Source organism: Ceratosolen solmsi, unplaced genomic scaffold (genome assembly GCF_000503995.2).
Source record: "Ceratosolen solmsi marchali unplaced genomic scaffold, CerSol_1.0 scaffold29, whole genome shotgun sequence".
NCBI classification, from domain to species: Eukaryota; Metazoa; Arthropoda; class Insecta; order Hymenoptera; family Agaonidae; genus Ceratosolen; species Ceratosolen solmsi.
Genome location: NW_011948417.1, coordinates 2813401 through 2824681, shown reverse-complemented (window position 1 = coordinate 2824681; position 11281 = coordinate 2813401). Strand labels below are relative to the sequence as shown.

Below are 11281 nucleotides of genomic sequence, written 5' to 3'. Positions count from 1 at the left end.
AAAATAGCAAAAATCACGGAGGATCATGAAAAGTGTCTCTCTGATATTTTAAGAGATTTCAGAAAAGATGCAAGTATTATTATAATATTCCAAAATATATAAGTTGAATACTTTTTCTTTGTTTTGAATAAAACAAAAAAAAAAACAAAAAAAAAAAAAAGTAAATAAATAAATAAATAAATAAATTTCCTATTAGTAAGATGATAACTTCACTTTTACCATATTCAACCTTTACAGTATTATTATTAAAAAAATATTGTTTCGTTCATTTTCCACAATTTTAATGTATTGTCATTAATTCATTTTATTATTTCTGTAGTGAAATAACTCAATAAATAATTTCCATCAAAATAAATAAAATAAATGCAAAATATTGCAAATATTAATTTAATATGTAATAACTTTACACGGCGAATGTGAATTTTATGCGACAATTATATCAAATGTTCTTTTATACATATTTATATATTTTAATTGCAGTAGAAAAGGTATATATACTTGCAAATAGTTTTAATTAGACACAATGTGCACTTAAAATAAGAATATATAGAAATTATGTCCCAGTTTACGGGAAATTAATATTTCTAATATAATCATCTACATACTGTAGGAATATTGTAGAAATATTAGAACTTTAATAATATTACAGTTTCTGGGGGAAGTTGTCGATAACAGTAATTTAAAAAAAGTCTAACAATAATATAGAAAGAAAAAAAAATTTTGAATTCTAAAATTACGCCTAAAAAATGTAGTATTTCAAGATAAATGTCAATTGATGTTGTTCTTGAGTTATTTCAAAATTGCAAATATATTCAATATTCTTACGAAAAATGATAAGATAATTCTTTAACTGATTTCCTCAATATTAATAAATAAAATTGTATTATATTGATATCGCACGTTTTATAGGAAGCGGTCGCGCGAAAAGTATACAAACAAAAATTGGACGAAATACGTGCGGAGTACTCGAAAGATTTCGATAACGAAATAAAAAAACAGAATGAATTTGCTGTGCGCCAAGAAAGCGTAGACTTTGAGAAAATTCGTTGCCAAAAGCGATTACTCGAAGATAAGTACAATACTTTGAAGGAAAAGTATTTGAAATTGAAAAATGACATGCGCGCAGCTAATGAGAGGCGACAGCGACACAAGGAGCAGATGAATTCGACAGTATCAGAGACGGAAACATCCTCAAGAACGAGATCCGAACGAACAGAATCAAGTGAACAAAAGTTAGTAACTATTTTGTTTATAATTTAAATATGTACATAATCATTGTTTCACTTTTGCAATATGATTTTGACTTTATAATCACTAATACATTTTCAATTCATAAATCATTGATAAAAATTGTTTGAAAATCATTAGAAACAAGAGAATTTATAATTTTATTATATATGTGTTTGTATGCATATATTAATGTATATTATATCATACAATATGATAGAAGTAAATTCGTATTAACATTTTCAAAAATTAACGAGTATCGCCTGATAAATAAATATCGATATTGATAGTTGCCATGTATAATTTGACTACAAATTACATTAAAAATGTTAAATAACACAAAATATATATATATATATATATATATTATAACGCCTATAATAACGTGTATTAGTGTTTAAAGAGTTGTTTGTAATTGTAAATGTTTAAATAATAAAGTTACTTTTAATACATAATGAGATATATGGATATACATAAGTGACTACATTTTTATTGAAAACTGATGATGTTTTTAATACATTGTACTTGTATTTTTCAGCACGTAAAATGTATAAATAAAAACATCATTTTAAATTAGGACAAATAAATTGAAAATTTATAGGAGATGGCACATTATCGTTTTATCATAATAAGTTTTTCGTTAAACTTATTTTCATACAGTACAGACTTCAAAGCATGATGTAGATATAATAAAATATTATTTAAGTTTTTTATTATATTCACTTCACAATATTCACCTTAATGTATTTATTATATTTTATAGCATTAGCATTAAGTATTAGACAACAAGGCTTTATCATCATGATTAATCACTCAGTTAAATGTAATATCTAGTTTATGATCGCTGTTATATATTAATTGCACCGTCATTATTTTATTGATCATGGTACTTTCACGGTTATTGAAACCAAATACAAACAAAAACAAAAAAAAAAACAAAAAAAAAACAAAAAAAATGAGAAATTATGTCTGTAAATTGTGCAGTAAAAATTTTTTGTTGTGTGAAACGTCATTTTCATGTTACTTTACATTATTTGTTTATTTTTTTACATTTAAATTTTCAATAAAAGACGCACTAAGTTTTTAATTTTTATTTTAACATTTAATAGTTTCAAATTATTTAATTCATAATGTATAAAAATTTCGATATTGTATATATATATATATATATATATATATATATATGTGTGTGTATGAAAGACTATATACGTGAAATATATAGCTATCGATGTTTTGGTATAAACTTATATTACTATTATTGTAGTATAAAAAGCATTGAAGCAAATTTATTATTACCGTTTCGGAATTTTTACCATTTAAACGAAATCCAATTCAAGAAATTATTGCACTTTATATGGTAAAAAAATTTTATTTTCATTAGCATAATATCTTTACTTGCGTAGATCAGTTTAATTGAGTTATTTGAATAACTGGCTTTCCCCACTCACCTGAAAAATGAAATGAATTTCTAAAAATTCACATATCTTAGAAGTTTCGATCAGCAAAATCATTAATCTCAAATGTTCATGCTATTTCACTCGTGAAGAGAATTTAATTACATTCTATTTAAGAGAAAACTTTTACGATAATTTCTACCAATAAAACACCAATGTTAATGAGAAGACGGAGTTCGCTCAGCAAGAACAAAAATCGAGTTAACGAAAAATAAACCGTGATGGTGCCTCTTTCATCTTCATACTATTTGTCCTAATATACGGCTATAGGCCTTAACTCAAAACACCACAGATTGCCGCTAACGAAGACAAATTCCGTCTCGAACTCGAAGCCCAAGGAGATTCCCAGTCAAAATCCTAAAGCGCTGAAGGAGCAGCAGCCGGACACGCAGCAGCAATGCGCCACAAAAGCCAATCAAACGACAATTGCGGAGGCATCACCAAAGACTCTCAAGTTCGAATCGGACGATACGACGACGTGCAGTGAGACGACCTCTAATCTCATGATGATCAGCAAAAAGAAGAAGGGCTTGAAGAAGTCGAGTAGCGGGGCCAATAAACTCAACAATAACGTCGTGGACAATCCGGTGGAAAATATCAGGAAGCAGTTGGAGAAACTAGAGGATCTTGGAGATCAGTTACCGAGTAATGATACAGCCTACATTGTACGCTATCCGTTTCAGGATAAATGTACGCAACATATAAGTATAAGATCGTTTAGCACACAAAGATTACGAGAATCAAGTGCTCTCGTGTTATACTGTTAGTTATGTATTATACACACTTGCATTCTACACAGATAGCAGCATCTTTCTCAGGATTGTTTTTCCTTTTGACTAACCAGATTTTAATTCCTTATTCATTTTATAAGGAATGCATAATTTATCGATAAAACTTCAGTGAACTGTAAGGTTTTTTTTTTTTTTTTTTTTTTTTTTTTTTTTTTTTAAGTTTTAAGTATGTATCGAATAGGTAAATGAATATAAAATGATTGGACGTACAATCGAAAATAAATTCTTGCTTATAGAAAATATTATTTTTGTTCTTACTTGGATAATAAGTTTTTTTTTGTAACTTTCTTCCCTATACATTTACTTTATCAAAAGTATATTTTCATTCTTAATTATCCGAAACCTATCCAAATTATATATACGTACATTAACAATCTTTTTCATCCAAAATATATTAACGATTCACGAAATTTTGGATTTTTCAATTATTTGCATAGAATCGAGCATTTCGAATATTATGAAAAAAAGATTCAAATGCGTAATCATAATTATCAGACTCAATACTATCAACTTTTTGTTATTAAAATGTAACCAACAGTTGACAAGATTGAGAAAATTTTATGATTTCCATTACAAAAATCCATGATATTTATAATTATAATTTTTCTTATTACAAACCCAAGAATACGATTAAAAATTTTCTATTTATTTTATAATTTTATATATATTATGGTAATATTCAAATTGAGAAAAACTTTGGTTTCATAAGGTGTTAGAATTTTTTATAATTAATATCATCTATTAACGAATGATAAGTGCAGTTGATTGATTTGGTATTTTTTTTTTATTTTTTATAAAATTTTTATTAATAATAAATTGAAATTTACGAGGTTTTAAAAATAAAGTAAACAATGTAGATGGTTCGATGGAATTTCGTATTCCCATGTTTTTATTCATCTTACTTGATTTTACTTGTAATCAAACTGAAATTTATCATTTAAAATAAAGAAAAATAGTTAATAAATTAATTGTATAAATATTTGTTTTTTTTTTTCTTTAAATTTTACCAACAAGACCTAAGACCTGAGTTACAATATATATATATATATATATATATATATATATATATATATATATATATATGTGTGTGTGTGTGTGTGTATATATAAAATTGCATAATTACTTTTAATATACAATTAATGTTATTTGGTTAATTTCTATGAATTTTAAATTGTTATTTATGTAGTGTTAACAAGGATTCTGATTATCTCTCATCTTAATTAAATTAATCATGTTTTAAATATTAAATTGCAAAAATTACAAAGAACAAGAGTTATTTTACTGCTTTAGAGAGGAAAAAAAGCTTTTATTTAAACAATTTGCAAATGATATAGTCCAAATATTTATGTGGAAATATTTTTTTTCAATATGTAACAAAGCTAGTCTTTCTTATACTTTTGAATAATAAATCGTAGTTATGTTGTTTTTGGAATACTGAATGCATTTATAATCAATATATATATTTTTTTGTATTAACTATTGTCATGATTTTATTGTCGTATATTTCAAAGTATTGTAATTTTATTTTTTTTTTTAAATATTTTAAGTTTTTATATCATTACAGTGTAGATACAAATATTTCCAAAACTATAAGTATTTTTCCTCGATATACAAAAATGAAAAGTTATATATATTATTAAAGTATTATATATATTATTAAATAATTTTTTTTATAAAAATTTTGCAATACTCAATTGGAAATATATTGTAAATATGAGTTTGGTAAAAGCTAGTTGAAGACTTATTACTTCGTTTGTTTTTCTGTTTTTAGTTGTTTAAAATTGATTTCTACCAATTAATAATTTAACGATAATAAAAGAAAATAGAAAAAAAAAATGATATTTTTTTTTTATTTGCAATTGTAATGCAATTTGTTATAAATTTTAAGAATAACGTTCAACATATTTAATGTGTATATGGTAAAATTATAAAGAAAATTTTTTTATGTGCTTATTTTGATTGCATATGAATGAAATAAATACTCTTTATATAAATGTTTCTCATAAAATTTTAATTATATAAGAAGTTGATATTGTTATAACGATGTATCTAAAAAAAAAGTCTCATAATACAAATGACTTTCTTTTTTTTTAAATAATCTGCAGAAAATTATTCGAAGAATCCTATGATTAAGAAAATTTATAATTAAATGAATGAGCCAAAATTTGTCAATTCTTTATTAATGCATTATTTATTGTATGCATATTGTAGTTGGTATTATAAACTGTTTGTTTAATTTACGAGTAAGACTCAAAATATAAATAAGACAGCATAATTGCCTAGTTGTTCAATTATATAAGCTAAAATCTTTTCTTCAGCTATAATTGTCGCAAGTAGAATTTTGTCATTGTGCTCCAATGGTTCATTTAATTTTTGATGATAATGCTTTATGGAAATTGTACATAAAACGAGACCCAAAAACATTGAAAATGATTTTGTTAAATGTACATGGAAATTACAATTATTTATTTTTCTTACACAACTATTGTCGAACGTTTTCCTGCCACACGCTTTTATTAAATACGCATTATTCCTCTAAAGCCGTAGATTTGACTTGCCGTATTAGTTCGTAGTGTAATGATATAAAAATTCAAAAGTTATAAATGTGCAAATAAATAGGAGTTAAGAAATTTAATTGGTCCATTGATCGTTGTAGCGCCATCCAATGTGTGCTCGGAGCTCGAATTCTTTAGACATCGAATTCACGTGGAGCGAGACTCAGTGAAAAGGGCTCGAGAAGCACTGAGGCATCAAAGAAGTGCTTTTCAATGTAGACAGAGGACCTGGAAACAGCAAAGTGCTCGGGCTACTTTGGAACAGCTAGTTAAGGTACGCACGACCTTTAACACTTGCCTTGTTAATATAATTGAGGATGCATTTTAACATTTTAATAACAATGTCTTTTGTTTTGTGAATCTTTGGAAAATCGTTGATGTGGAGCAAAATACATTGTTTAATGATATACATGATCTTTGAGGGTAGTACAAAAGAAGAAGAAAAAATGAATATTATAGTCAGCCTAAATATATCACGATGACGTATAAATAATACATTTTTATAATTAACGTCAAGAACGTAGCTACATTACGTGATTACTTACATTATTTATTAATTAAACATCAATTGTATGTTGGCGATCAATTGTCAGCAAGCGAATGAATATTTGTTGATATAAAAATTCATATTACAATAAGTCACGTAAAACTACATTGTTACTAAAATATATCGCATTTATGAATTTTAAATTAATTTCCGAATAAAATAAATTTGAATTACGTTTTTATTAATGATATAAATAACTAAATAGCATTAAAAATAAATTCAATATATAAATTACACGCATGCATTACATTAAGAGGCTCTAATATTCATTAAGGATTATTTTGTAATATTATGATTGTGATTAATACAATCGCATTTGATAAAAATAAGCTGCTCTTCTGCTAATGATCGTAAATTAGTATTTTTGTATGAAAGATTTAATTAAAAAATTATAATTCAATTGGAAATAATTAAAAATGAAATGGTTATTATCTTCTGCTTTCGATAAACAATGAATCGTACGAGAAGTTATATATATAAATTATATGAAATAATGCGTTTCTTATCTTTCTTCAATGAAAATACATTTCTTAAATAATTGATTTTTAATCAAGCATTAAATGTTTTTTATCCGAGCAATTTTACGGTCCATCAAATTTTATCTATTAAACATTAAGAACATTATATATAGCGCACAACCATAACATATGCATTCTCTTCGTAAATAAAAATCCATCGTCATTGTCAACCATTCTCAGTCAGATTAATACAATGATCGATCCACTTAGGCCCGCGCAGACTTTTGCCATCAATAGAACAAAAAAAGTTCTCGTTTGACTTGCAGGAGGAGCGCGAGTTGTCCGACATGGAGGTGAGCCTCCACCGTACGCGCAGCCTCCTCGGAGAGAAGGTCATCCATCTGCGCTACCTGGAGCAGTCGCTCGAGCGTGTGGCGAACTCGAAGCGCAACGAGAACGAGCAGACGACGGCAAAGAGCGACGAAATGACGTTAAGCGATATATCGAGCGCTAGTAGCGGCTTTAGTTCGACCGACTTGGCTACGGATACATTTATCGGTATATTTTCAAAGCTCTTTTTGCGTTATTGAATTTTGTTCACATGCGAGGCACACTTCTTACATTAATGCCATAAAAAAAAAAAAAAAAAAAAAAAAAAAAAAAAAATAAATAAATAAAAAATCAAAGTAACGCGCTTAAACAGCGAGGCTGTTGAATTATATAAAAACTGCTCTAAACATTCAAGACAAATACTGTCATTATCAAGAATCGACGGAAATCATAACGAGCCTGGAGAACCTTAATTCAGAAATTCGCGAGATTTGGGGCGTGTTGAACAAGCGACAAGATAACACAATGCCACCCCCACCGACATTGATGTACACGGATTTGTCGTGGTTCCCGTACCAGCGTCTCGCCAGTCAGCCCAGGCCAGTCTCAGGTTAGAGCCTTGCGGAGTCTCCCGGCATAACGACGATAACTGATACTCTTATTACCATTTTGCTAATCGCACAGACTATAATAAAGTTGGTAGTACGACTTTACCGCCATTATCACGCTAATTTTTTCTTTCTCATTCTTTCCAAGTATTGCTTATTTAAAAGTTGAAGTCACTTGAATGATACGCTCGATATACGTCCTTAGCCTTTACGGATTCATTATTGCAGCAGAGCTCGGCGATCAATCGGTGGCTCGTATCATTCATATTAATCGTAATTGATTATAGTCAATTAGTTATAAATTGATTTTTAATTGCAGCATTAATTCGCCTATAAGTTTTTATTTATCGTCGGACAATTTCTAAATATTATGGCGTGATAAATTTATCCGCTTATCTACCCTATCGCCCATTCGCAAAAACGCAATTACGTAATATGGGAAAATCGGTCGAGCTCGAATGGTCGTGCACATTCCAATCAACGACTAGCCATAAAGTAATAAAGAAAATTATTATTTTATGTTTAGCGCAATAACATAGACGCATGCAAATTAGACGTATGATTTAATTAACAATCGTTCGCTTTACTTATTTATACAATACACAGCTCCCTAATTATCAAACACACAAACAACATTTTTATGTAGCATTTTTTAAATTTCTTTATATAATTTTAACGGTACTAGGTATTTAATAACTATGCGTAATTAAATGCATAATTAATCCGTAACTATTATGCGTTTAATGCGCCAAATCAAATGAAATGATATTAACAGGAAAAACATAATCAAGTAAATTTTGTTATTATTATATATTATTATATAGTGATATGAAGTGTTTTGTTTGTTTTTTTTCTTTTCTTCTTTTTTTTTCTTTTTTCTTTTATTATTATTATTATATGTTTTAAAATATAAAATTAATTTGCTTTATTACCATCTTATCTATTTTATACTTCCTTTTGCTTAACTAGTTCCATCTTTAATATATCTTTATTGTTATTTATATATATCCAACCAATAATATATCTTTTTTGTTGTTTATTTCACTTATAATTGACGAGATTTGTATCAAATTTATATCTCTACAATCATAGAAAGTATATTGTACTTGTTCATGCAGTTGTAACTAATTCGCACAGCACAATATATCCAGCCATATTATTGTTGTATAATTACTCGCGAGCGAAGATAATGCGAATAATAGGAATAATTTTACATTCAAATGTTTCAAAGTATGCGCATGCAACTTCGCAAGCTAACGTTGCTATATAATATATAATCCGCGATCTGCTAAATAAACTATTAAAATAATAATAATTTTTCCAGCAGCTTTCGGCACTCCGAATATCCAGTCGAATATCCTCTCGCAACTGACGGCTCCACATCCTCCGAGCGCCACCCATAACATAATCGCCCAGTATGGGCCGACCAGCGGCTACACAACGAGCGTAGGTACCATCGATGGTGCATCCGCCTCCAATCTGATTGAAAGAACCCGGAATCTGAAAGACTGGCTACGTCAGGCACGCGTTGAATCGTCCGACCTTGTCAGTCCCGGTCAAGCGACGCTCTAAATCGAGTTTGGGAATAACACCGGCAACTTCAATCTCTTCATCGTAAATGGAAAGTACTTTTTAAAATAGAAGCCCGGAAACTGTGACTTTCTCCTTACGCCTGGCCTAAAGTGTACTTTACGAGTGCAATTCTTTTATTCACGGAATAGCGATTTATCACGATACTTTAACCGACCGACCTACCATATGTACATACGATCATTTGAAATACGAGTTATTTCATTTATAGCGTTTAATTGTTATTCATTAATGTCGATGATGCATATAATTATTACGAAAATATTTCTGTAAATGGAAGGAGGAATGCAGGAATAGGATTGAAAAATCTCGAATACTTATAAATATATATTTTTTATGAACCATCATGTTTGTGTTCCTACTTAACAGTCTCTGACTTCAGCATATTAGTGTTTTTAATCTTCATGGTTACCGCTACTACAGTTGCACTATTTCCAAAAAGCAAAAAGAACGTGCAAATGATTGTAAATATAATAGCCCACTAATTTTAACTCATTTCAAAAATAGTTTGGAGCAGTAGAAAACTTAACAATAAAATACTATTAATTATATGGCATGAAATTTTCTTCAATCGAATAAATAATTTTATGTCAATTATACGTATTTGTCTTTTAAACGAAATTATTAACATTACTATTTAATTTGTATAATATTATTATTTTTTACAATTTTGTATATACTAATGATAAAGTAAGATATTTACTTAACAAATAGTTTTTAATATTTTATTCAATTTTCTTAGTATCATAAAAAATAACAGAAGTTTTTAATTGAAGTACTTAAAATAAATATTATAAATGTATAATAATAATATACGAAAGAAAAAAGTTCAAACAATTAATGGTCTATAATTTGAAGCTTTTAAATGTTGGTACTAATAAATGTGTGAATCAATCTATTGTTTTTAAGAGTAGGATTTACGATAATATATAAACAAACTAGTAAGTAATTTCTTATTATATATTATTGAGAATTATTATTATTAATTATTAACATTAATTTAAAATTGTTATAATGATTTCTGTAAAAACTAATTTATATAATTTTTAAATTAAATTAAAACAGTCTACGTAGAAATAATTATTTTTTTCTAAAAATTTTTACAAAAAAAAAAAGAAAAGAATTCTCTGTAAGATATGAGTGTGTCTAGTCAAACGCTTATAATTAGACTGAAAGAGAACGTATGGAGCATGGAAATTTACTTTTTAATGGACTGACTAGTAATTACAATTTAAATGTATTAACTCAAATACTAATTAAACAAAACTAGTGAGATGTATTTTATGTAAATATATATTAAGTGAAATTTTCGTATACATAATGACAGTTTCTATATATTATCCGTATATTTTTAAACTATTTTTTGTTAATAAAATCTTACACACAGTAGGCAGAAACTAAATGCAATATGTACATAATGCACATTTTAGTATATGTAAATGTGTCTGTACGCGTGTGTAAACATTTAAATTATTTATTTGTATATGTATATTTACAATTGATATGAGATATGCTTAATTGAATTTGAATTAAGAATTAATATTCATAGTATTTATTTGTAGTAACATTCACCAAGAAGTATTCTCAGTTTTTTTTTTTTTTTGGTTTTTTTTTAAAGTTTGTGGATTTTGAAACAACACTTTCAGAATTTTGCAAGTTAGAATGTTGTTATGCATAAATAAATGTTATTTAGTATTTTTCATACATCATTAATCCAGTTT

At 27.3% G+C, this 11281-nt stretch overlaps 1 protein-coding gene across 1 annotated transcript in view; it reads left to right on the top strand.

The window, feature by feature from the left end:
- Cep164 (centrosomal protein 164) overlaps positions 1 to 9603 on the top strand; it is a 27335-nt gene extending 17732 nt beyond the window's left edge. The window contains 7 exon segments of the mRNA XM_011496260.1: positions 1 to 69; positions 910 to 1232; positions 2974 to 3371; positions 6129 to 6301; positions 7359 to 7590; positions 7778 to 7972; positions 9295 to 9603. The exon segment at positions 1 to 69 is cut by the window's left edge and continues 11 nt beyond it. Of these exon segments, the coding sequence (XP_011494562.1) occupies positions 1 to 69; positions 910 to 1232; positions 2974 to 3371; positions 6129 to 6301; positions 7359 to 7590; positions 7778 to 7972; positions 9295 to 9542 (1638 nt within the window). The 3' untranslated portion in view covers positions 9543 to 9603.
- The last annotated feature ends 1678 nt before the right edge of the window (positions 9604 to 11281 follow it).